Below are 27,810 nucleotides of genomic sequence, written 5' to 3'. Positions count from 1 at the left end.
TGCTTTTAAGTTGTACAAGAACGACTGGAAAACAAGACAGTAAGGATGTAATCACTGCGTAAACTCAGCGGGGCACTAAAACCATGAAGGAGCCTGATTACCGCTCTACAATAAACAGCAATTTGGCAGAGATGGAATACTGGAGCTGGTTCTTAAATTCAGTTAGATGATGAGTCTGATACAGCAGGCACAGGAGACCCCACCTGCAGGTGAAGCCCAGGCATGTCCAGACCACCCATAAACTGAAGAGCAGTGTTAGAACAGAGGAAAACTACTGACGAGTGTAGGTCGCACCCAAGTCTCTGAGTATTATCTGATATAAGTTAACATAGTTTAGTCAGTGTTCCTATTATTTTGTGCTTAATCATAGTTATAACATATCAATAAATGCCAGGGTTCAAACTAATAACCTTACAGCTTGGCCATATCATTTTATTATCTGAGCTACTTTTGCTAACCACTGCCATGCCACTAACGCAGCCAATTCAAATGCAAACTATTGAATACGGTAGTAAATGTCTACAAGAGGAATTCCTGCACAAAACCTTTTTAATACTGCAATGTTATATTTCCTAACTTCCTCCACAGCGAGGACTTCTCCAAAAAAAGGGGGGGGAAAGTCCAAATGACTGTAGTTTGAGGTTCAGAGATCAAGCAGCATGCATTGCCTCCATGCAGACACAATTTGTTACCTAAGGATTGTAAAAGGTATAGTATTGTTCAGGAAAAGGATAATCTAGTGCTGATAGTGTGGTAGAGGTAAAATTACAGTGGCTTAAACATGGGTAGGTCATTCATTGGTGCACCTGCAGGACAGAATAGCTTAGGCTGGGATGATAGCACAACATTACCTGGGCTCAGAGGGATGTTCAAAATTGCACTTTCCCCTAGAGAGTAAATTTCTGTTTATTTCATTGAGATATCACAGTAGTCTAACCTAACCACTTTCTTTATTCTCACCAACTTCACTGTCCAAATATGTTGGACTTTTATCCAAAATGTGCTGTTTTCCCCACATTTGTATGACAGTAATCAGCTGTGCATGTGGTGTGAGATGATTTCCCCTCGGGCTTTCATTTTACTGGATTTTTTTTTATTTTTTGAAGAAGAAAGAAAATATGAAAATACACATTTAAGTTAAACACATTACTGCCTTGACTCAGTAAAAATGCCTTTAACTGGGTTTTTAAGTCCACTGGATTTTACTCTTATTTCACATGACAAGTATAACTCTGATAATACTTTCTTTTGTTTTTTTTCTTAGTCATAATACATTTAGATAGATATTTAGATGCTGAAACATCAACATCTAATTCTGTTTATATGTCATCACATAACACATCTGAACCACCTAAATTTCAGTATTAAGATTTGTGACTGATCTGAGTGGGAAATTGTATAGGTGAAAGTCAAAACTGTCTGGTCAATAAACCTCATTCTTGTCATTTTAATAATATTAGTATCATATCTTTGCCTCTTAGAGTAATGCAGCTTTAATATCATACTTAAATAATTGGAGTTAGTGATAATAAAGTTAGGCTACCTTCATTCATTATCATTATTTGCTAAATTTTAAAGATATGTGACATAACTACTTATCATTTGTATTTGTCCTGCATTTTTCTAAGGTACAATCATGTGAAAAAGAAAAGAATACCCCCATTATACAATAGCTTGTAGAAACAGCTACATAAGCAATAATTTTCTGGTAAAGGTAAATATGTGTATATCATGTGTGTTTAGTTTTAGCCAAATGGGGTGCTGTGCATTATGGCCAAATATCTTATGTTTAACATTTTACACACTATCTGAGGCCTGTACAGTCTGAGATGGAACTCTTGGGTTTTCTGCAGTTTTCCTGAGCATTGCAAAGCCTGAAATTGGTTTGAATTTAATAGAATGTCCACTCCTGGGAAATGAGTTAACACACACATGAATGCTCCAGTCCAGCAAAATGCCAAAAGTTCTATTTTTTATAGGGATGGACACACTTGTTGATCAAGTTCATCAAGTGTTTATGAAAAAAAGGGCTATGAGAAATTACAATACGGTGTAGCATGTTAATAGCTAAAAAACAGAAAAGTGTTCCTTTAAGAAAAAAAGAAAAAACAGATAATCACTTTGATGAAACGATGAACGTATCTCAGTTCAGTGTTTTGTTTTTTATTTGGCGTGTAACGACGTAATCGTAACTTTTTTAACTTTTAGTTTAATCCTGTTTTTAGATATTCTGTTTTAAATATTGTAATAACTTATAATACATTGTTGATATTTTGTGAAAGAAAAACTTTAAATGCTTTAATTTCTTTTACACTTTACTAAAAAAAAAAAAAAATCCACATCCTGTTGTCACGGAAACACGCTTACCCGGAAGTCCTACTAATTCCGCGGGTCTTTTGGGACAACACTGCTACGTACAACACAGTGTGCAGAAATGGCGGGTAAGGTCGCTAATCGTTTTAAGGTTGGGTTTCCTTGTCTTTGTTTTAATGCTGTTCACTGTCAGGTGGACTTCAGTGCTGCTTTAAGCTCGCTGGAGTTGTAAACCAGCTCGCGATGTCTTCGAAAACACAACGTTAGATTTCGGAGGCAGCAGCTGGCCTGTTTGCTAACGTTAGCACCCCGTTATCAAGCTGATAATGTTTGTATGCTTGTGTGCTTCTGTAAGGCTTTGATTTCAGGTTGAATATAGGCTTTGAATAGAGGGATGATGCGCATGTAATGTTAGTTTAGACCATTTTATGTAACGTGGAGTAGCTGACCAAGTGTTTATATTCTGTTTGCGTGCCTTTATATAACATCTTGACACATATTTTGAACTAAGAGGCTGGCATGCTTATTTGATAGGACCACACTAGTAGCTCATCCGGTCAGAGCACAGGATCTACAGTTTTACATCGTGGTAAATCTCTGTTTGTCCATGGGTTGCACAGCTATAGTCCAGTTAGGTATAAGTCGGGCTTGAGGCAGAGTTTAAAAGAGCTGTTGATGTTTGCAACAATAGGGTTCTTGGTGGCAGGTGAGGTTGTTCACATCATCAGTCATAAGCTGGAGCAGTGGCTCTCTAATGGCCAGCCTCATTCTGCCGACTAGACATTATTGTAACTGCAAAAGTAATAATGAAATTTAAATTTACTACATTATTACACATCAGTGGCCCTTGTGGAAAGTGGCGAGGAGCTAAAACCTGTCACTTTTTATTTCCCTCTTGATAAACTGAGCAAACTCTGTTTGCAGTAGTGACCCACAGGTTGAGAAATTAGGACAGGCAGAAGTCCCTGCTGACTATGATGTTTGCAGATGACATTATGATCCGTAGTGAGAGTAGGGAGCAGGTGGAGGAGAGGCTGGAGGTGTTCTGTGGAGAAAAGAGGAATGAAAGTCAGTGGAAGCAAATCAGAATACGTGTGTGTGTACGTGAATAAGAGTTAGATGGATTGGAAGGAGTGGAGGTCATGAAGGTGGATGTTTAAATACTTGCGATGAACTCCGTGAAGGAAGAGATTGTACGAGAGAGGTGGAGATGAGTGTTTGGGGTGATTGTGGCAGGAGGAAGTTGGAGAGGCTGAGATGGTTTGGACATGTGCAGAGGCGGGATAGTAGATACATTGGACAAAGGATGTTGAAGATGGAGCTGCCTGGCAAGGAGATAAAGAGGAAGACCTCAAAGTAGATTGATGGATGTACTGAAGGAGGACATGCAGTGGATTTGTGTGACAGAGTTGGTGTGATGTGATGAGGTGGAGTCAGATGATCAGCTGTATTCTCAGGGTGAAATGGAACAATTGCTAACATACTTTGTTTCCTCTGTGTTGCCCCAGATGTAAACACCATGGAAAAGAAACTGGCTGAGTACAAGTGTGACACCAATGAAGCTATATCCTTGAAGCTGGGTAGGTTTTGTTTTTTCTTCATTTCCCATGTTGTGTTAATGAATAAATGCGTGTATACATTTCCAACATTTTGTGGTACGTTTTCCTAATTTCACACTTTAATTGAACATGTTTTTTTCCCCTTCACTCAGTTCGCTTTCCAGAGGATGTTGACGACGACAGCACCACATTCCACCCCGAGTACAGCCACCAAGTCTTTGGAGACGAGTGAGTATTTATAATGATACAAACATAATGTTATCAGGTTTAAAAAATGCAGTTTTTTCTATGCATAAAAACAAAATTAGACAGACACCTTAATGGTAGTTACTAAGTCTGTTCAAATCCAGCTCTCAGGCCCTCTTATCACTCAGGTGTTATGTCAGTTTACAGTTTAGTAAAATAAAACTACAGGGCTCAATACTTGTAGCAGTGTGACTATAAATTTTGTTTTTCACTATACATTTCCCTTGGCTTGTCTTTCTTTGGCTATAAAGTCTAGCGTTCCTTTTGGGTTCCTGCGTTGACTTTATAAAGATGTATTGAAGACATTAACAGTAATTGGCCTCCTTAAGAAAACATATTCATGAATCTTTAATTAAGACGCAGTAAACAGTCAATACATGAGCTGACTGGTAGTGGTTACTGTCTGTTTACATTTTGTGATTTAAGCAATAATTATAAGTGGCATGAATTTGGAGATTAATCTTGCAAATGCAGTAATATGAGGAGGAAATTATGGATGATTTTAGGCCAACAAGTTCATTTAATAACAGCACCCAAATTAAACTCACCTTCAACATCTTTTGAACAAGTAATTCTTTCACAGAAGTTATTGGTGATATAATGACTTGTAACTGTTTACTGCTGTTTGAGCTGAATGGTGGCTGGTTGATCTCTGACACAGAGTCTGCAAGAAATCAGCAAATTTTTAGATGTATAATAAGCATGATGCTGGAGTTCTGAAGCTGATGATGATACAAGTTTTTTTTAGGGAGTCCAAAATTCAGATACTGTGCTACATATGATCAGTGATTTCTGGTGTTCTCTTGCTAATGCTGCGCAGCGCTGGACTGTGAGCACAGGTCCTACCAAAGAACGTTAGGACGTCTTGTCACCGTCCCAGATTCTGACACTTTGTTCTGCTGCATGCAAAGGAGCAGATAACAGTCTCTTCTACAGCCCGTACCAGCTCTGCTCTTGTAGCAGCCTGTCTCCTCCACTTATGCATGGATGTGCCATCCTGGTGAAGTTGAACTGCTTCTGTAACATGAATGGAATGCCGGTACCATCTCATGCTACCAGTAGTGACAGGGACACCAGGAAAAAGCAAAACTAGAGATAAATCGAACAGGTTGGCTTAGAAAAGAGTGGCGGTTTTGTGGCCACCACCTGGAAAACCATTTCCCTTTTTGGGGGTTGTCTTCTTGTTGCTTCTCCAGTCCCTTCAGCTTGCACTGATTTAGGTGAAATGGAGTCACAATCATTTCTGCTTCATAACTGGACAGATCAGTCTCCCCGAAGTTTAACAGAGTTTGTTTTATATTGTGATTAAGTGTTCCTATAATATTTTTTGAGCAGTGTAAACTGGCTGCCTCCCTAGAATTGATTTGTTCAAAGCTCTGCAAGCTGCGGCAAGATTAGCTCTACTAAAACTTTATCCCAGTTTATTTAAAACTGACACACTTTGATGTTGTGCTTCTAGAAGTCATAATAACTTTGCCTTTTAACCATTTTTCAAAGTAAATATTTTTACAAGAGTCATATCGCACGCTTGTCTCTTAGTCTGACTGGAAGCAAACACAGGGGTGGCCTAAAGCAAATCACAGCTCGTGGTAGTTGAGAGACATTGTTCGTCTGGGACAAGTCACCAATCAATCACAAAGCATAATGACAGAAAACAATTAAAGCTTGTATTCACACCAATGGGCATTTTTTATTTGCTAGTTAACCCAGCACTTATGGAAGAAGCTGGTGTGCCTGAGGAAACCCGTGCAAGCAGAGGGAGAATACACAAAATCCACACAGACAGGCCTCAACCAGTAGTGGGTCTGAATCCAGGACATTGTTGCAGAGAGGCAGCAAAACACCAGATAACAAAGTTGCAAGTTTATAACCCTGCTAAACATTAGGATCAGTGTCTACATCATGACTGTCTACATCCAAAATTCAGGAAAGGGAACAGTTTCAGAAGTACAGCAGAGCAAAACCAGTGTTAAGAACTGGATCCATCCATCTGCTTGTTCATGGTTGTGCGAGTGGTTCTGTTGCAGAAGAAATGGATCTGATCTACAACTTCACTACTGGTGCTAGTTTGACAGCAGCTCAGGAGATGTTATTGGACTAAGGCATTTCACAGATGGTGATAAGTTTCGGAGCATATCAATATCAAAGTGGGCTACTTTTATGATGATTAATTTGCAAAAACACTGCAAGACTCAGAGGGCCCTGCGTATTTTTATGGACATGCCAATTCAAAGTCAGCCTGTATATACATCCACGTCACAGTGGTTCTCCTTTGTTGATAATAAGAATGATAAATAGTTCAGTCATTTCAGAAATGCAACAAAGCATGCTATTAGTGATGTTAAATGTTATGACAATGCAAAAATGAAGTACCAATTAATCATAAATGGCCCACTGCAGAGTCGTCACATAGCTAAAGATTTGAATCATTTTCACCTATTAGTAATGTTGATAGGCTAATTTATTTTAAAGCCTCTGGCATCTTCATTATAAGACTCAAATGTGTCTCCATACAGTTGTAATAGTAAAGGTCCTGAGCCTTGCACATTTTCTTTGCCCCTGTCAGGGTTTATGAAGTGTGATTCGGTCTGATAAGTGGCCCCTGGAGTGCATGAGTTACTCCACATTTAAACTGCCCACACCAGTGGTTTGATTAAGGATTTTTACTTGCATTTTAAGGTAACACATCCCCACCCCCCCTAGTTTTAGTCAGTTAACTGATTTTATTAATGACTAGCAGAAAACTTTGCTGTTGCGTCACTGACAGAAAGTTTTAAAAATAATATACGTGATCTTTTTATGTGATTCTTCCTGATGGACAGCACACAGTGATGTTTCCAGTGTCGGATTCACAGAAAGGAACATAATGTGCGAACATAAATGATAATTGGTCTTGCATGTTATTGTAGAGCTGCGAAATTACTGTAATGTGATGCACAAAAGAGGCACTGAACCGGAGCAACACTGCATTATTGGCAGTGACACCTGTGTCGGCGCATAGACTTACAGTAGCACGTCGTTAACGTTTCTAAATTGCATTTCCAAATTAGTCAAAACTAGGATTGGTTATTTTTGCACTTGCTGCAATCAGCTCAAAGGGAACTCTGTAATTGGGGCATTAATTATTTCGGCAAGCGTAATTGCTAGTAAACCTTAATCACAGTTGCATAATGATGAATCTATTTTGTCATAAACTGCCAGTGATATAACGATGAACGAAACAATGCAGCACAGCGAAATAAGTGACCTGTGATAAGCATTTATTATAAACTCCAGGTGTATATTTGTTTTTATGTAATGGGAATAATTGATGTTCGTTATTGTCCCTCTGAACATTACACAAAGCAGTCCTTTTTACAAATCACTGCCCGACTTTTTGTAATCTTGTTTGGATTTTTAGTAATTTCAGTCACTTTCTGTGCAGTGAGGTTGCTTTTGGCTACAAAGGTCTTCAGATTCAGCTCTTCTACGCCGCGGGGAACCTGAGTACCCTCTTCAAAGTGAAATATACCTCAAAAGTCACAGAGACGTTCGACTGTGTGGAGGTAAGTCATTTCTTTATGCCGTTCTTTTATCATACTTGCATCAGCCTCTTTGTTGTGTTATCGTGGGGACAATAGACAATAGATACCTGTGTTCTGCTCACTGTTTATCACAATCAGAGGCCGCCAGTATAGACATAAACATAAAAATAATACTTGAATATGAAGAAAAGATGACAAAACTTTGCCTCCTGCTGAAAAGTAGTGTTTTTCTTTCCAAAAACTGCTCTATTGTGCTTTTAATAATTATGTAAAACACAGTCTAGCCCGAGAGTGGATTTTTCACTTAGTCATTTATTGTGTAAGTGTTGTTGAGTCATGACGCCTGCATCAACACAGTCTTGCTTTATTTAAAAAAAAATTTTGTTACAAAGTTTCTACATGCTAAATACCAGCTGCTAAAAGTTTGAATTTCATTCATCAGGTGGTAGATAATCAGTGAGAAACTCGTGTTACCCTGTGTCTGCGTAAGAATATGCTTGTCTGGTACAACTGTGTGAGTGGAGTCCAGTCATACCGATGTAATACACAGCACTGTAAACAAACATGCCACAACATCTAGTAACAATTAACCAGAGATGTTTTTAATGTCCAAATCAAGTCAGCTCAGTGTACTGATCCAAAACTTTGGGGGGGGGGGGGGTACTAAACGCTATGTTCAGCTTAATCCAGCTCAAGTGTACAAACAAGCCGACTGAGCTAATGGAAGTCTAGTGCGGAGGTGATAAATGTCTTTCTCTCTCTCTCTCTCACACACACACACACACACACACACACACACACACACACACACACACACACACACACACAATTTTGTCACTGAATTAAAAGCAAGGTGGAAATGTTCAGGAGAGACGAGGTCCAATCACAACTAATTGAATTGTGTGGAAAGGCAGGACAAGTTTGGAATTGATCCAATCAGAAGTAATCTTGCCAATCTTATCCGTTTTCTAAACTTTGAACAAGGCCTGAAACTGGCTCTCAACCCCCTACTTGCTCTCTTTGGTACAGTGGGTGAGGATGATAAGTATGTTGCCGGCGCACAATGTCGGGTGCTGTCCTTTGGTTCCCTCCTGGCTAGGTGTGCCATTTTGATGAGGTGGAAGGCCACTGCCCCGCCCACCCATGTTCAGTGGCTTGCTGATCTTATGTCGTGTCTCAGTCTTGAACAGATCCACTGCTCCATCCAGAACCAAAAGGGCACATATGATAAAATCTGGGGTCTTTTTCTGTCAAACTTCTCTAACCTTGAATTTAAGGATGTTCCTGCTGACTAACAGATTTGCTTATTCCGTAGAGGTCTGATGTGTGTCTGTGTTAATGGGAATGTGAAGCTCAGTGATGTTGCAGCTAACTTCTGTGTGGTTTGTAATGAAAGGTCTTGTTAGTATCAATCACCCCTTCCGGGTTGTGGTGTTTTGTTAACTTTTCTTTTGCCTATGCTCTAACGTGAGAAGTTCTGCTCTCTATTCAATGTAACCAGTTTTTGCGTTTCCATTCTTTTTCCTTTTTGTAAACTGTATACACAATCACTCAACAAAAACACTTTGAGTCGAAGTAATCTTGTGCAGTAAGGTTTGATGTGCACATTTGATTTCCCCCATACAAACAGGGTGGGTACTGCTACCTCCCATGCTCCCTGTTTCATGGAAGCACGACACAATGTCAACACCCGGGAGGAGGAGAGTAGACATATGGAAATGTTTTGCATTTGATGTCACCTACAATAAGAATCTTCATAAACCATGTGGCTCAATTGTTGTTGATTTAGTCCGCTATAATCTTACACTCATCTAAATCGAGACTAAAAGTAGAACAGCTTAGGTAACTAAAATTTGACTAAAACAAAATCAAAGTTTGCTGTTAAAATTAACACTGTATACCGTTTGAATCGGTCCGGTTCGTTTGGGTGGATGTGAACACGCTAACGCGGTAATCACACTTTAGCATGTTGGGTGGGTGTGGTACAAAACTGCTTACAGCCTGAAAGGACAGTTTGATCTGTCCTTTAACAGTAACAGTTACCTGATAAGACGCATTAGTTACATTTTATGCAAAAAAAATGTAAAAAGAAATAAAAGAAAAAGCCTCTGTGCGTTAGGCTTTCACTGGGTCACTTTATGACCAGCTAGGCTTGCAGTCCACTGATGGAAACTCTGATAATGATAAAGAGGAAGGTGTTGCTAGCCAGGCTGCCAGCCTGGGACATCGTGTCGAACAACAACTGTATTTTTATTTGAACAAAACTAGATGACGTCATCAAATTCAAACTGATTCTTTCAGTTCAATTTTTGAAAAGGATACACATTCGCAGTTTATTCATACAAGTTTATCATTTTTTGAAATAGCAAAAACAAATAGCTGAAACTGCAACTTCGTCTCGAAGTTAACTTTGATTTCACCTTCCTGTATTTAGATTCTAGTTTAATTTGTGATGCCTGCTTCCATCACACATAGTCTTAAATTTAAAGCTGTCTTACGAGCGTCTTAAAAGAGTCCTAAATTTCCTCTGTAAACAAACAAGTCAACTCAGCTCCTCTCTGAATCCACTTTGGTAAACAGTAGAAAACTGTGTAAAAGATCTGAAGCGCCTACGACGCATTTCTGTTAATCTGAGAAGGGGGGGAGACATGTATTGTATTTTTGACAGTAGTTTTGCGAATGTTAGATTCGATACCCCGTGTCACGTATAATTTGTGTGTTTTGAACTAACAGCAGGTGACGGGAAAAGCGTAAATGGAACAGGATTTTATTTTATTTGTCAAAACATATCAAAAAAACAGCTCAACATATCAAAGTATGGCACAAAAGATGTCCTTATTAATCTGAACTTTTTAACAAATCAGGCTGTAATTTTCATAGACCAACACGAGGCAGCTTCCCTGAGGCGTTTCCTCCCTAATTGTGCGATCGATTACACTTTAAGGGAAGCAGATAAACCTAAGGCGCTTTAACGGAGGGCCCTCGCAGCCTCTCCCGGAGGGGAGAGCGTGACATTATTCCAGTTAGAGATCTCCTGTTTTGTTAGACTAAATCTCATCACACCACGGTCCCCTGTGTGTCTGCGCTAATCCCACTCCTCCCTCTGAAGAGAATGGTTGTATAAGCGGGGGTCCAACACGAGGCATTGATTTTTAGAGCTTTCTGTAATGGAATCAGCAGGGGGAGTAATGTGACCCGGTTGGATGTATCGTACACGTATTTGTAGGAGTGAATTATTGCTCGAGTTATTGACAGTTGAGCTCCTTGAGGCCGAATGTGTGTAAACGTATCAAAAAAGGAGATGCTTGTTTTATCTAACGACGGCTGCTGATGACTTTATAGTTAATTTTAACTCTCGTCTGCTTAGTATGTAAAGTTTCCTGCCATTTCTTTTTCTTTTTCCCTTTTTTTTTAATTGCCAGTCAGCGTTATTTACATATGAACAGCCAGTATTTGGACAAAAGCGGACAGTAAAGCGAAATGCTTGTCCTGGGTTCTCTTCTTCCTCTGAGACTTCACAAAAGGCCACTGGCAGCTTTGAATATTTCCTCACGCTGTCAAACATGCAAAATGAATACCAGAATTAGCAAGGGCCCCTACTGAGGTCAAATGATTCAACTGGGGGACATCTGTCTTGTCTGCAAGCAGCAGGGGGGCTTCGCTACTGGACAATGTGGCCTTCAACTGGTGGTAGTGGAAGTGCTGGTATAACTTAGTTTGGTGTGTCTGTGCATGCGGTGAAATTATAAATAACCTCATATGGAATATACAGACATGATTTCTTTCCTCTCAGGCAAATCCCCCCCCCCCCCCCCCCCCCCCCAAAAAAAAGGCAACCAATTTACGTTTTTTAAAGGTAAAAGACAGCCATTACCGGTTTTTTAAAGCCGATATTCAGACGTGAAATGTGATGGCAGTGTGTGTGCCTCTACTTGGTGTTGACCCCTGAGTGTTCACCTTGTTAAGGGTTTGAGTGCAGCTGGTGTAGAGGCAGAGTGCGAGGGGAGCAGCAGAGTTCAGGCTGCATCTGAAGAGTGTTTGTCTCTGAGTGCGTGTGGACGGTCGGGGTGCGGTGCAGCTGGTGAGAAACGAGGGGAGGCTGAGATGGAGTTGATGCAGCTGCCACGCTGATACAAGACTGATCAAAACTCACCTTTCTCCCCTTTAAATCAGTCCAAACCCCCCCACACCCCCCACCCGCCATACTGCTGGACTTTTCCCAGAAGAAAAACAAATGTAGTACCAGATGTTTATTCCACGCAGGCTGGTAACTATAGGAAATTGCTGAATACCTCTAATAGTTTTATATTAGCCTCATAATCCACGTTAATGTGTAACACTTTGACTGTAAACAGAAAAATGACTGCAAATGTTCAGCGTGGCACGGCCTCAGGATTGGATTAAAGAGATGGAATAATGCCGACACAACAAATTAGGTGGTTTGTGCTCCCTTTGTGCTTCTTGTTAGAAATCAAAGACATTAACAAAGTGTTCTAAAGGAACATTATTAAGTTATATTCATGCCAAACTAAAGCATCTATTCTGGAAGGCTGTGCAATTTAGTGTCTAGTATGTAAGAGAGTGGCCAGCACAAAGAGACTTGTTTGTCCATGGCCTTTTAAGTGTGGTCCTTGTTCCCTAGAAATGTGGCCGAACAATTACAATGGCTAAGAGGCATTCAGCTGCAGGTGCATTACTTCCAGTTAGATATTAGCTGATGTCTGAAAGGGGGGAATTAGCAGTATGTTGTATTAGCCTTTTGTAGTGCATTTTGCTCAGACCTTCTTCATTTCCCAGTTTTCAATGCTGAGCAGCAAGGGTCTCTGTGCTGAAATAATGCCCATCACACATGTAAATGGTGTGAAAGGGCTGCTTAGCAAAGTGTTCTCATGTCAATCCTTGTGGAAATGGATACAATGCAAACATTACAGCTGAACTAACCACACGTTGCACTGAGTAAAAAGTCCAAGGGTAGGACCTCTTTGTCTCGGAGGCTCTTTGAAAACGCAGGGGCAAATTCATTTGATTGGGTTCACTTGGCAGGATTAGAGGAGAGGCCTCTATTATGGATGCCCAAAGGTTTGTTAAGTTGAGATCAATTCATAAGATTTTATTTCCCAGTGAGAAGCAGAAATGCGTTTATTGTGGCAACTTCATCACATATTCATGGTTTAACATAAGTAGTAAATGTACTGATTTAAGTGGGCTTTTCATCGTGGAGGGGCGGGAGGGAGGAGGGTGCTGCTGTGGTCTGCTCAGCTGACAGTTTTAATTGCCTAATGGTTTTCTTTTCATTGGCGCCAAACACGTATGCTCCCAGTTGGAGTTTGCGGGATATATTGCACTCTTTTTCAACGACAAAAATTACCACTCGGAAAAGTCCCCTAGGATCAAACTCGAAACCCTCGACGTGTTTGTAGACGTCAACTTTTTCCTGAAGTTTTATGATTATTCAGCTACATAAACGACACCACTCTGGTTTAGCGCCAATATATACATATATGTATAAATACGGGAAAGATGCAGAGATAGGCGAGATTAGGTGTTGAATCGCTAAATGTGTTCACCTTGTGTTTTATTGTTTTTGGGGTTTTTTTTTCTTTCTCCAGGCTGATGACGTCGAGGGGAAAATTCGGGAAATCATTCCTGCTGGGTTCACCTGCAACACCGATGACTTCATCTCACTGCTGGAGAAGGAGGCCAATTTCAAGCCCTTCGGCACCCTGCTTCACACGTACACGGTCCACAGCGAGGAGGCAGGAGAACTCACGTACCAGATTCACAAGGTGGGGGACCAAAAAAGTCATCAAAGCAAACCCGCAAAGCCTTTTAGGTTTTAAAATCAGCTTGCTTTTTCATCTGGCGGATAGTTTTGCATCACAGCGATGCAGATGAGATTTAAACCCTCTTATTTTCGCTGCATTCGCCCCCACAGGCTGAGGTTACCTGCCCGGGATTCCGGGAGTACCACGAGCGCTTGCAGACCTTCCTCATGTGGTTCATAGAGACTGCCAGTTTCATTGACGCAGACGACGATCGTTGGGACTTCTTTCTTGTGTGAGTGCCCTCCTTAATTGACATCAACCCCCCGCACACACAACGCACGCACGCACACAGAGCTCTAGCCCGCAGCTTTTATTGTGTCATTGAAAAACAAAGCCCCCCTTTGAGGCGCTTGTGACCAATTACCATGCCAGTTTGATTATATTTCCCCCCGGTAGGAGAATTGTTGATCAGGCAAGAGCTTCCTTTGTGCCAGAAGGCCTTTTCAGATTTTTCAGGGGCAAGAGCTGAATTGAATACTGTTGTCTTTTGAAATACTGAACAATGTCTTAACAGTAAAAAGAGCCTCTGCCAGTGTTTTCTTTACCCTGGCACCTATTAATGGTTACAATGGGGAAAATGGGCTGAAGTGAGTTTGAGGAGCTCAGTCCGTCCTCCAACCTCTTCTCTTCCTCTAAGTTGCAGTACTCCAATTAAGTGCATAATGTATTCAGGTTGCAGCAGGTGTACCAATCGCGGCGCTGGCTGCTCCAACGTGCTGATGTCAGGGGGGTCAGGGGTGGGCACGGGAACAGAGAGGCTAAAATGGACACTGCATGGGAGTGTGCCTGTAATTGACCTGTTTTCCTTTGTGTTTTATCTGCAGATTTGAAAAGTACAATAAAGATGGGGAGACTCTCTACGCAACTGTTGGCTACATGACAGTTTATAATTACTACGTATACCCAGACAAAACCCGACCACGTGTAAGGTAATTGCCGGGGCAGCACGTGCCTTCCCATTCTTTTGTACGAGAAAGGAGTGGAAAATTATACATTTCTTTATCCTCTTCCCAAAGAGCCCAAATTACTGGCTTATATAGCCAACTATTCAACCAGATTTTGTTTCAGTACCAAACCAGGGTGATTTGTATCTGAAAACAACTTTATAGATAAGCTTTTGATTTGATTTGATTTGTTGCATTGATGGATCCGTGTATTATTTTCTGCTTTCAATCAAAGCGAATCTGCTCCTGCTGAGAAAAACAGCAAATTCTGAAGAAACCTGTTTTCTTCTTGTTTTCTTTTCCTTTTTTTGGCATTTATATTTGTGTCTGTGTCTGACCTTTAACTAAACAGCCAAATGCTGATCCTGCCTCCGTTCCAAGGAGAAGGTCACGGAGCTCAGCTTCTGGAGGCAGTACACAGATTTTATTGCAGCTTGCCCAAAGTGCAAGACATCACAGGTGAGCATCTTACTTATTTTTATTTATTTATCCCCCCCCCCCCCCCCCCTTTAAAACGCAATTACTATGTTGAAGAAGGTGGGATAAACATTTAATCTAAGATCCAGGCGTCACCCACGAACAGTTTAAACGATTTTTCTCTGCAGTTGGTGGATCCAGACGGTGAGTTAATTTGGAGGGCTGGCTCGTATACCAGAATGTGCTCTATTGAAACTAGTTGGATCGAAATAGATGCTTTGCATGGAGATGGAGGGTGAATACTAAAGAGGCATCCCAGCCTTTTCTTTTCAGAATGAAAACCTATTCAAGACAGAACTTAAAAGTTTAGCAGTGAATAGGAAGAAGGGTTCCTGCTAACAGTTCCTCTGGTTTTTTGCCATATTTCTACTTTGAAAAGTTCCAAGGTGTGAAGTATATTGTTGTTTCTTTCACTCCTCCTCTATCTTAACACACTGGGATTGAACCAGGCCATCTGTGTCAGGGGTGTTGAAAAATCAGATTAACACCATCAGCTCATTTGAGTCTTATTGTGGTTTTTGTCTGTTCACAGCTGAAGACCCCTCTGAGAACTATGTGAAGCTGAGAGACTACGTGCTGGTGAAGCTTTGTCAGGGCCTGCCATCCTTCGCTGTAGACAAGCTGCACCTCGGCTTCTCAGCTGACATGATCAAAGAGGCGCAAGACAAGCTGAAAATTAACAAGGTGCCGTATGAGGGTGCAGCTGTGATAGGTTTGCAAAATTGAGTTTTATTAGTGAGGAAGAAAAGGTTTGATGACCTTTGTTATGTTTATTACTTTTTTTAGAGCAGAGATCCAAAAAGATTTTATTTGTTGTTACCAGAGGTGTGGAAAAGTCTCTGAAAGCACAGAGTTTAGTGCCTTAGTCCTGCTATTCTCTGTTTCCTGCCATATATGCACTGTTACAATAATGGATGGGAAAAAATATTAAAATAATGTGGTCAGCGTTGTACAAGTCATCACTTCAGACTGCACTAAATGCTCCGTTTCTGGGGGTTTTCTCTACTCTCAGATCTGTGTGGGAACACAGCAGCCTCAGACACATGCACAAACCTTCTATTTGCCAGTGGAAGCAAATCCGAAGACAGTTGTGTTAAAAAGAGGGAGGAGCTTAAAAGCGGCTGCGCCACAGTCCAGTATCAGATAAATATTCAATATGTTGAATAGGGCTCCAAACACAGACGCAGGCAGTTCATTTCAGTATCAAATACAAAAACTGAGATATGCTTTTTTTCTTTTCCGCTGTTAAATATGTGCACGGTTGCAAATGTTAGCAAATCAGTTTGCACGCTTTATTTACTTACTGAGAAATGACCTCCCAAAAATACATAAATACTGCCTATACTAGTATAGTATATAGCATAGTAGCAACTCATTTTGTTCCTTTGCTCTAAATGCTACTCAGTTCACTGTTCTTTGATGCTGCTGCATATCATATCATATTTTTGTTTTTTCTGTTTTTTTCTTTTACAACCTGCCCGTAACTGCTTAGGACTTCCTGTAGCCATTCAGCTGGGAAGTGTGTTTGACTCCTGTTGAGGCGTAATGATTTATTTTGAAAGTAATTAAATGAAAATAATTATCTTGTTTTTTATTGTCTGCAGAAACATGCCAGGCGAGTTTATGAAATCCTACGCCTCAGAGCGACAGACATGAGCGATGAAGACAAAGCGAGAGAGTACCGCTTAGAGGTGAAGAAGAGGCTGTTCGGACCCTACAGGGTGAGGTTTTAATTTTCACAGCTTCGCCGTGGTGTACTTTACATGTCAGTGTGGAGCGGGTCCAAAAAAGTGCCTGCAAAGTGACATTCAAAGTGATTCCTCGGTGCATTCGAATAAATCTGAATGTCAACTTGTCTCTGCTGCTGTCAAACAGGAATCCAGTGTGCAGTCTTCCACCTTTTGTTAGCATAACATTATAGCTATTCAGTGTAGGAAGAAAAGTGGCCCGTGTACTGCACACACTTGATCAGCTTACAGCCCCGTATTGTCACTGTTTATTATGTTACCTTTTAAAACAGCAGAAAAATTGATCTTCAGTCCTGTGAAAATTGATAGAATACTAGTGCCGCATTGTTACAGCCACAATAGGGCGCACCAGGCGTCTGTGGTTTTGCTGCCGCTGGAGCTTTTTTCTATTCAGGCACATGTCATTAGTCGGGATTTGCATTTCTTTGAAGGAAATAATTTTCATGAAAGTGTGTTTAAAGCACTTTGTCAGAAAGCTGCTACTATTCAGAATTCACTCCTTTTCATTTGATTCTTATCAAATGGTTTCTTGATGGACTTTTTTTTTGGGGGGGTTTGAGAGACTGAGCGAACAGAGTATCGAAAATGTCCGTTATTCTGCGTCTTGATTCTTGTCAGTGGGAAATGCTGTGTCTATGCACCAGAATAACTCCCTGCATCCTGTTTGGCTTGTGATATTTTATGTCCGATCTGCTCGCTGAGGCTTTGCATACTATCCATTAGAGACTTTGCTGTCATCAGGGCAACCGCATGTCTCAAAAAAGGCAGAATGTGACATGGAAAAGACCTATGCGGCGAAGTGGGAAGGAGGAATTCCTTGGGAGAGTGGCAACGAAGGATCTGGTGGCCAGATGCAGAGCCAGATTTTCCTTCCCTGAGGAGATTTTGCATGTAGTTAGCTGAATGGCAGAGCTGCTCTGTGAACGTGAAGGGGGATTTTGCATTTCTGCTCTTACCGCCAATTCCCCAGCGACTGTGTGTGCATGCACGTGTGTGCAGGCTTTTCACACAGCCGATTAGACTGCACAATGTAAGAGAAAATGCACAATAACACTTTTCAACACGACGTTACGGTGTGATAAACAAAAACTGTAGCCTTTAACAGGTGTGCTGATAACACAGATCCCCAAACACCGTGTACCCTTTGCCCAAGGGTGACTGAAAGCAGGTCATCTTCTTATTAGAAGGTTGGGTGTTGCTGCTCTAGTCTTCGTGCCAAAGGGGAAGAGAATTCCTCCTGATGCCTTCATCAGAAATCAGACTGTGTGTATAATGTTAGCTGGAAAGCACTTAGACATAGAAAAAAGTGCTTTTATTAAGGTGTGTGTGAACATGTGAACGACACACGTTGTATAAAGTCAAGTAGAAGAGCGGTGTATATATAAGAACCAGTCCATTTACCAATAAATACAGAAATAAAATAAATTACTAAATTGGAGTTTGGAGATGGGGAAGGCATCGTGTGTGTGGTCTGATTTATTATGTTTGATGCTGCGTTTGCAACGTGTCTGTCGCATGTTCATTATCTAATCTAACCACCCATGTCCAGAAATAGCAGCGATCAATTTCACTTCTTTTTCAAGTGTCAAGACATATAAATGATAATCACTGGTTATTAATTCTCTAGAGGTATAAAATAACCTAAAGTATATTTCTGTGTTGTATAGTATGTGTAACAGATCTTTAAACTTTAAAAGCTACTTAGCATTTAAGATGTTGTTTTTTTTATTTTTGTTTTTTTGTTTTTAATTTTCTTTTGAACGTTGTTTGCCTTTGTTAGACAGGACAGTTCAGAGAGTAAAGACAAAAAAAGGACCAGACCCCTGGAGTAAAGACTCTAGTCTATGCTTCACGGGTTTTGTATCAATCAGGTAAACCTACAGCAGAACCATCTCACCTAGAAGCAGGACCTCTTCTAGGTGAGATGGTTCAGGTGTATTTTACCTGTAGGCAGCCCCCGGGTAGGTGAAGGACAGAAATTGGTAAAGCCCCCACAACTCGGACCCGCATAATTATGAGAAAATGGATTGATGGATCTCCATTGTTCACATTTTTGAGCTATTTAACGACTGTAAACTTCTGCCGTCGTCTTCTGTCATGAGGAGGATTTCAGACACTGTTTGATGGATTACTGTACACTAAGAACCCTTTATTAGAGAGTAACTCATTCTCTAACTTTCCAATAACGAGCCATGCAGTCAAAACCATGATGTTAAAGCCATTGAAAGAAGAATGTGTGTTACACAATAAAGACCGAATAAAGAGATGACTCCAAAGATGAGAGAGTAGCATATACAAAGACTTTAATGGAGGTTATTTTTCTGATATTTAATCAGTTTTTCATATAAAAAGACTCCAGTGCATTGAAGTTTAAGTCTTTTTTGGTATTGGAGGGTTAAAAAAACCCTCAAATCTTTTCATAAACCAATTAAAAGAAAAATTATGCTAAGTAAACATTTTAAACTGATGACTTTCTGGCTGCAGTCTTTCTTCTCTATGCCAGACAGCAGCTTTAAACTCTTCCTCTATACAGAGTTTGTCTTTAATCAAAAACAAGACAAAAAAACTGCAACTACTATGCTGAAAAGACAAGAGAGCCTTCTTTAGGTGTTTATCCAACATGTGCTGAAGACACAGGAGAGCGTTTGAGCCAAAATTTGAAATCAGAAGAATTTGTATGCATGCGGCCTCAGCCACTGATTTATGTCATTTATTTTGTGCAGAAGAATCAGAGGGAGCTGGCGAAGATGAGGAAGTGCCTACGGCCAGAGGAGCTGGTGTCCCACATGAGTCAGATGGACACTCAGACACAGCACGAGGAGCTGGAGAAGAGTTACCAGGATGTTGTGGAGGACTACAGGAGAATCATTGAGAGGCTAGCATCACAGGCCTGATCTGACTGTGAGAGGCTCCTGACCTGGAGCGTACCCGCTCCCACATTACCACAGGCTTTTTGCAGCAGCCAAGAAGAAGACCTCTTGATGCAGCAAAAAAAGGAAAACAAATAAAGAAATCACTGTTTTAATTGAAGAGTGTCACAAATGTATAGTAGCTGGTGATAGGCTGTAGTAGAAAAGGGCCTTTCTGTTTCCCAGCTGGTGTTGATACAGTAGAGGTGAGTAGTGCAGCCCAAGGGCAGAGACTTCCTGTTTGCTTCATGTGTTTAAATCACAACGTTTGACATGAAATGACACGTAATATTTCACAGGTGATCAGAGGTACACTGTCCTGCAGAGAAACCCTGCTTCTTTTCCATCATAGACATTTTTTAAGAGCTTTTGTCAGAACAGTTCCCAGTGTGTGTGTGTGTGTGTGTGTGTGTGTGTGTGTGTGTGTGTTTTGAAGCACTTCATACTGAAAGTTAAAAAAGAAAAGTGTTTTTTGTATTTTTGGTGTGATTCTTGTCATTGAGAAGAAAATAAAATGGAGCAACTGAGTTTCTGTTTTTGGTCGTTAAGCTTTATTTGATATAATGATTTTCTGCTCAGAAATACAAATGTACTGTTTGAAATAAACAATTTAGCATAAAAATATTTTGAAAGCAAATTAAGAAGACAAATTAAAATGTGGTCTATAGCACTGTTAGTGCTGCAGGCTTTTTTTAAGATTATCAGGTTAGAATATGAATAGCACCAATAGGATTAGAACTACTTTATTTGGATTCAGTGTACGTCACTGATGTATTTACATTGTTCCTCCTGCTTTTTTACTCCACTTTGTTTTGGATGCAGTGATTGCACTTTGTACTCACTGGTCAACTGTGGCACAGGAAGTAGAGTGGTCTACTAATTAGAAGATCAGTGGTTTTATACGGGCTCCTCTGTATGTCAAAGTACACTCCCCCCCCCCCCACCTCATTGAGCCCGCCCCTCATTGAGCCTGGTTCTGCCTGAGGTTTCTTCCTGTTAAAGGGGAGTTTTTCCTTCCCACTATCGCCACATCCTCAGATGGGTCCTCTGATTGTTGGGGTTTTCTCTATATTATTGTAGGGTCTTTAACTTACAATATATGAATGAGTTACTGCAAGTACTTTAAATATATTTAGTAGAATCTATGTACTATTAAGCTACTTAAGTAGGATTTTAACATTTACTTAAGTAAAAACAATTCACCTATTTAAATAATAGGGTTTAAATATGTGCAAATTTGGGGCGTGGTCACTTTAACTAACAGGTGTAGCCGTATGCTAGGTGTCGCCTCTGCTAAGAGAAGAAACTGAGCTGGACCTTCTAAAGTGGTCTCGTGTTTTTAATTGTACTAACTGTGCTGCAGTTTTGGTGAGTAAAAGTCTAGTGATTTATTTACGTGTTAGTTACGAGATGTCGGTATCTAGTTAAGCTTGTTAGCATTAGCTGATAATTCAGTGCTCCACACTCCTGCCTTAACAAGATCATTTTTGGCTCCAAGCATCCAGATGGCTGATCTACAATGATTAGCCAAACCCGAATTGTTAGCCTATAATTATTAACCGTTCGTGATCCTTAGAATACAATGTTCTGCTTTAAAAACCCTAGATCCAGGCAAGTACAGAAGCACCCACCTAAGTCTTAAGCATTGCTGCAGACCAACACACCCACTACCACGGGGAAATGCCACTATCCTACAGCTGGGACCTCCCCTAACAGATAACTTGCCCTCCATCACTGTAACATAAGTGCCCATGCCCTAACCCACACATTGTTAGTCGGGTAGCTTTTGTTTTTGAAACATTTTCACTCTACTAGAATGGCTTTGCATGAACCGCTGATCAAAATAATGCATATTTATGTAATTTTGGACCTTGGTGCAGCCTCTGATGGAAACTTAATTTCTTCTGATCAGCTAACCCTGGCAAACGTTAGGTTTGCCGTGTGCCTGACCACATTAAGGATATCCCTTCTCTTTGATATCATGCAGATCCACAAGTAAATGGTAAATGGTCTGTATTTGTATAGCGCTTTACTAGTCCCAAAGGACCCAAAAGCGCTTTACACATTCAGTCATCCACCCATTCACACACTGGTGATGGCAAGCTACATTGTAGCCACAGCCACCCTGGGGCGCACTGACAGAGGCGAGGCTGCCGGACACTGGCGCCACCGGGCCCTCTGACCACCACCAGTAGGCAACGGGTGAAGTGTCTTGCCCAAGGACACAATGACCAAGACTGTCCAAGCCAAGGCTCAAACCGGCAACCTTCCGATTACAAGGCAAACCCCCAACTCTTGAGCCACGATCGCTCCGAGTAGAGAAAACGGCCTGACACGGAGCTTTTATAGCAGTGTGAACTGTGAAATCTGTGATATGATCCTCTGGCATATAACTCTAGGAAAGCACGAAGGTCTCCTCTAAGGATTGACAGAGACAGACTCCCACACTGTTTCCTCACTGTGTGTGTTTTCAAAGGCGTAATAATTGTATTTCACATCCTCAAGCAATTCCCAGTCTTCTGATTAATGCTCTGTTCTTCTTGGTTGCATTATTTAATTGCACTTATTTATTTTCAGCTTTGAAACTAAATAGAGGGGTGTATTCATCATTTTGTGTTATCATACCCCCCTTCATCATAATCTTATGCTCAGTAGTGATGCATTCTTGTTCTTGTAAAGCAGTTTCCACCTTATAAATATGTCATCAGTGGAACTTAGTAAGGAAAGTTAACAACAGCCTTTCTATATACTTGTGTAAAATCTGCAGTTTTTCCTCTCTAATGCCATATCATAGATCGCAACTTGCCTGATTAATTCATTTTCCCTTGTGTGTTGTTATCCGTGTAAGGGGGGGAGGGGATTTTTGACCAGGCACCCTCTCACAGCTAATGCAACTTCTGATTGGTGCTGATGTTGAGTGTTGAGACTAATGAGTATTATGCTTTTCAATTGAAAACCTTTGTGCCACTGTATTGCCCCCGCTTGTGCAGATCACTGTGATGAATACCCATCATACTTTAAAATACTTTAGCACATTGTCGCTAAATGAAGGCTGCCAGGTCAATTTTCAATTTTTTCCCCCTCTCTCCTCTTGAAACAAGACAAAACCTTGGAACCCTTCACATCCTCTAATTCAGACTGATTGAATCCACTCATGGCCACGAGGGGCCTCATCTCACTGTAGTTTTCTCTGCTTTTTCTGCTGTGAGTGCACATTTTGCATTGCGCTGCATAAGCTCAGCCGGCTGACCTGCTAGTGGGAAGTGGCATTATTGTTTAGTGAGTTTGTATGCTGTCTCATTAATTCCACTTTCAGACATTGTCAGACTCTCACAGCATGCTCACAGCTTCACATATCTGATGGACAAGGGCAACAAACTGCTGTGGATGTGGCCGGTTTGGAGGATTTGCAGGCCCCTTGCAGTTGTCAGAAGGGTGTGAAACCTCTTTTGACCCTTTAGACCACACAGTTGAGTTTAGAAAAGCTTAATTATGCTATCCTGGGTCTGATGTCTGTTGCATGTCTGCATCGTCATGACGCAGTATAGAGGAGACTGATTCGGTAGAAAGGAAACTGTGGCATGTTGGGAAATATGCATTTTCACTTACTAGACCAAGTGCATCTAAGGAAATGCTCACCAGGAAATATTCCAGTCACAAATGCTCGATTTTAGTGCTGCTGGGTGAGTTTAAGATAAGACAGAGCCCAGCTAAGCTACACTCATCAGCCACTATTAAAAGACGTTCCTTTAAAGCCAATATCTAATCATGCAATCACATGGCAGCAACGTAGTGGATTTAGGCACATGCTCTAGACGATCTGCCGAAGTTCAAAGTGAGCATCAAAATGGGGTGAAAAAGGTGATTTAATCAACTTTGAATGTGGCATTCTTATTAGTGCCAGATGGGCTGGTCTGAGTATTTCAACTGGTGATTTGCTTTGATTTTCCCACACAACCATCACTAGGGTTTACAGAGGATTGTTAGAAAAGGAGGAAATATCCAGTAAGTGGCAGGTAAAAATGTCTTGTTGATGCCAGACATCAGAGGAGAATGGTCAGACTGCTTCAAGCTGATAGGAAGGGAACAGTAACTCAAATAACCACTGGCCACTACCAAAACACGCAGAAGGTCATTTCTGATGACGCCACACATCACTACCAAAGCCTACCTGACTATGTGCATCCCTTCATGACCACAATGATGGTTTCTTGAACATGACAATGAGTTCACTGTACTCAAATGGCTTCCGCAGTCAACAGATCCCAATCCAGCAGAGCACCTCTGGCAGTGGCGACACAGGAAATCCACATCATGGTTGTACTGGTGTTGAAGAAAGTATTTGATTAATCATCGTTATTGTTTTTCAGCTGAAGTTCCAATAATCACTCCTCGCTTAGATTAACACGTTTTTATAAAAGAAAAAAAATATCCACTTATTTTGGAGAGAGAACTATTTTGGATACAAATCAGCAACTAATTTTAGTTTTCTTTCTCATTTACTCTCAATCCAACTGGAATATAATTAACAAAAGGTCAGATAGTGACACTTTCTGTGCTGTGTTTTTTTTTATTGAAGTGAATTTTTATGTTGAAATCCTAGTTTTCAGTTCAGGTCAGTTCTGAAGCCATATGAGCTGACACACACACACACACACACACACACACACACATACATATCAAAGTCATCATAGTCCAGACTAACGTGCGGTATCCAACATTTCTATTCCAGTTTATTCACCCTCTGCAGTCGATCGGCCCCTCGGGTGCAGTGAATTGAAATCTGAAGCAAGCAGTGCACTTTCTGCCGGAGTCGAAGCTATTACCGTGGATCCAGCCGTGGGCCCTCGGTTGCCGTGCTTTTGTAAGGGGGGGATACAGCCTGTTTGCGTCAGAGTGGAGATGTGGGAGGTTGATTTATGTCTGAAAGTCTCAGGGGTTTCAGTCTCCCCTCTCTCACTTTTCATATTTCACCGGATAAAAAGAAAAAAAAACTGATGTGCATTAATGTTTGCATATCCTTGCTGCTCTTGATCATGTTTAATCATGCAAATAATTGCATGCAACCTGCATTAAAGCAGGCAGAAAGGCTTATTGCCAGTTCTTCTGTGAAATAACAACAGTATCAAGCTTGACTTGAATATTTAGTTTCACTTGTTGGCATTTGTGCTACTGTGACCTTATGGCGCCTGTACCTCTCTCCACTGAGGCAGACAGTCAGGGAGTTTGGACCGGAGCCCAGCTGTACTGAAGGACCTGCTGAATATGATACCTGCGTGGAGGAGCTCCAGCGTCTTAGCCCCCAGGTTCCCAGGAGAGAGCCAGGGAGGAAAGTTAGAATCCCCCCCAAACCCTTCCCACCCCCTCAACCCTCTCCCACCACCGCTGCTTTTCTTATCGGGTATCCATTTCTTTTGTGCTCCTTGGTTACCCACATACCCCCAGGCTACGGAGCCCCCTCGTCACCGCCAGTGAACCTGGCCAGTCCCTTTTCTCTGCTAAATGAGTCCTCTTTAAGATAATGTTTGATGCGTTGACAGCCAGAACCAAAACAGTGTAAAGGAAACCAAGTTTGACATCTTTTAATTGTGCGTCAGAAAGCACATATTGTGGTTTCTTGGACTGCTTTCAGATCATGCTGCTGATATGGTAATTTGCTCAAGTGAAGGATGTGATGAAAGTACTGCTGTTGATGGGTTTTGTAGCAGAAGTCCCCGGAGTCCAGTCCGCTGGTTCCCCTCTCCTTAAACATGACGTGATTGGTCATGTTTAAGTGCAGATTTAAACAGTGTTTGTTTCATCAAATCATCTTTAGTGTCAGCAAATTTGAAATGAGCAGCGGCAACAGTTGAAAAGGTTTTTCACACGGGGAATCTTTAATGTCCGCCGGCGTTCATAATGCTGCAGAACAAACGGCATCAGACGAATAAATCCCAGGAAGCTGACAGTGGTTTTTCCGAAATGCATGGTAATTGATTTCCATCTGCGTAGGACCAGAGCTTGTGGTTGTGATTACATGTGTCGGCTAAATGAATTGGGATCATGGTGCACTTCAAATCAAGCGTGCTTTACTCCGGGTTTCTATTCAGATGACATGAAAATGGATCAGTTGGTGTACATAAAGTGGTGGATGCTGTTGTCGTGATTGACAGCTGCGTGACGAGGCTTGTTATTTTTGTCACAAGCGATGCATGTTTGCAGAATAATCTTCTTGATAGCCTCATAAAGATGATGTAGCTTATTGAAAGGCTTAATTTATCGCATTGTTTTTAATCCTCCTCTCTTTCTGTTGCGCTGGTTTTAATTGACTTGTGGAAATGCAAATGACCCTACGCTTTTTAAATATTATCACACACTGACTGGAACCTGCTGTGGCATTCGGTTTTCATTTACTCCATTTGTGGTACCAAAATATGACATAACAGCATCTAGCAGGAAGTTGGGCTGTTTGTTGGAAATCCACGGAAGACCAATTTTCAGCGTGTGTTTTAAATCAAAATTAGTTGTGAGTAATTATTAGATGGAAGAACGGGAAACATTCATGTGTCAGTGTTATGCACAGCATGGAGGATTTAATTGTTAGTTATTCCTATAAAAAAAAAAATCAACATTAACTGCAGGCTTTATGTTTTGATCTGCACATGAATGGCCCCCTTGACTAAAGCTGCTATTTCTTAAGAGTGCCTTTCTTGTGCTGCAGGACCTGGCTGAGTATTAATCTCTTAAATGAGCCATGCTGCGGAGCTGGATGAACATGTGCTTTGCTAGATGTAGTTTTCTAATTTAAACTGTCCCATTAGGCTGTAATTGTTGCTATCTGAGGTTGGGACAGAGCCGCGTGGGAGGCGAGCGAGAAGTCAGACAGAGATGCTATCGGGGCCGAGGAGACAGGAAGCCTCTGTGTAATCACGTCAAGTTGGAGATCAGGGGCCGAGATCAAGCCGAGCGGACTGAACTCTACTTGTCTTCTGCTGCGGTGAAGCTTCTCGGTGACTGCTGAGCTGCTGTGAACGTGTCTTTGTCGTTTCCACGGGGGAGACTCGGTTTCACCTGGGTGTTTACGTGTTTGAACGCTTTAAACCTTGAGGGCGCTGTCATAGATTTGATATGCAATTTGTGCCCGAGGAGATCAGTGGTTAGTTTATGTCTAAACAGGGGGAAAAGGGAATGGTGGCTTTTAGGAATAACACCAGTAGGGGCCAAACTTGTGAGGGCAGGTTGTTTTCTGAGCTGAGGTTATGGATTCCTGTTTGATGCTGTCAGTTTAAACAACTTCTCAGAGTCATAACAGGAAATTAATGTTATTATTTGGCTAAAGACAAAAAAAAAGAAACCCTCAACTTTTTATATAAAACTTAAGGAATTGAATTGGATAACAACGGTGGTATGAAGACCTCTAAGAAGGTTCTCAAATCTCATAATGACACATTCAAAATCAGTAGCAAAGTCCAATCGGGAGAATTAAACAAACACATATGAAAGGTATTTTTTTTAGTGTACTAACGTAGTAACGGATACGTCAGTGTGAGTGTACGGTGTGTGTGTACGGTGTGTGTGTGTGTGCCCTGCAGTGGTATGAGGAATGCTCAGTAAACCTCAAAAGAAACTGTGGATAATGAGATGACCGCTCTTGCATTGCACATACTGTATGTCACTCACAGTGCAATACCAAAGCACTCCCAGAACCTGAAGCACTGGAAAGCTCTCGCTGTGTTTGTTCCATCTGAAGTCAAGCTTACTAAGTAAATAGGAATGCTGCACACAGAGCCACGCTGACATTTGCCAGATGCTCGGTGCTAATTAGGGCCAAGTATTCCCCCTCGGATGGAGTGTGTGAGAAACCGTAAGTGCACTGTTGGCCGACCTGTAAGACCTGACTGGGGAGGAGTTCTGAACGCTTGAAAGTAAACTCGGGATTGTTATTTGGAGCAGGAATTTGTTCTGTTTTCGTTTACAAGGAAAAGTACATGGGTTTTATTTGATGTAAACTACCATGTCTGACTGAGTGTTGAAGCTCAGGGTCTCCTAGAAGTTCTGCTGATATGCATGGACTGATATTATTCTGCCTCTTGACTCATTTAAGATACTTTTTTGCAGCTTAGTGCTGCATGTGGGGGTGTGCCACGGCAAAACACAGGTGCTGAGGCAAAAAAGAAGCTTCTACCCTGCTGCTAGTTTCCCAACAGTTAGCTGCATTTATAACATTTTATCATCTAGCTTCCACATTTTCAAGTTTACTGCCTCCAACCATAATCTATCCAAAGC

At 41.2% G+C, this 27,810-nt stretch overlaps 1 protein-coding gene across 1 annotated transcript; it reads left to right on the top strand.

Moving 5' to 3' along the window:
• The first annotated feature begins 2,396 nt into the window (after positions 1-2,396).
• hat1 (histone acetyltransferase 1) lies at positions 2,397-20,060 on the top strand. Its single transcript, XM_085374465.1, has 11 exons — positions 2,397-2,441; positions 3,822-3,893; positions 4,025-4,100; positions 7,543-7,663; positions 13,252-13,428; positions 13,578-13,699; positions 14,292-14,396; positions 14,764-14,870; positions 15,421-15,572; positions 16,493-16,609; positions 19,360-20,060. The coding sequence occupies exons 1-11, from the start codon at positions 2,435-2,437 to the stop codon at positions 19,528-19,530; spliced, it is 1,227 nt and encodes a 408-aa protein (XP_085230591.1). The 5' UTR covers positions 2,397-2,434; the 3' UTR covers positions 19,531-20,060.
• The last annotated feature ends 7,750 nt before the right edge of the window (positions 20,061-27,810 follow it).

This window comes from Diplotaxodon limnothrissa, linkage group LG16 (genome assembly GCF_057381915.1).
Source record: "Diplotaxodon limnothrissa isolate DT_005_m linkage group LG16, D_limnothrissa_male_GT1.1, whole genome shotgun sequence".
NCBI lineage: Eukaryota > Metazoa > Chordata > Actinopteri > Cichliformes > Cichlidae > Diplotaxodon > Diplotaxodon limnothrissa.
Note: the sequence above shows the minus strand (reverse complement) of the source record. Positions and strands in the feature narration are given on the sequence as shown.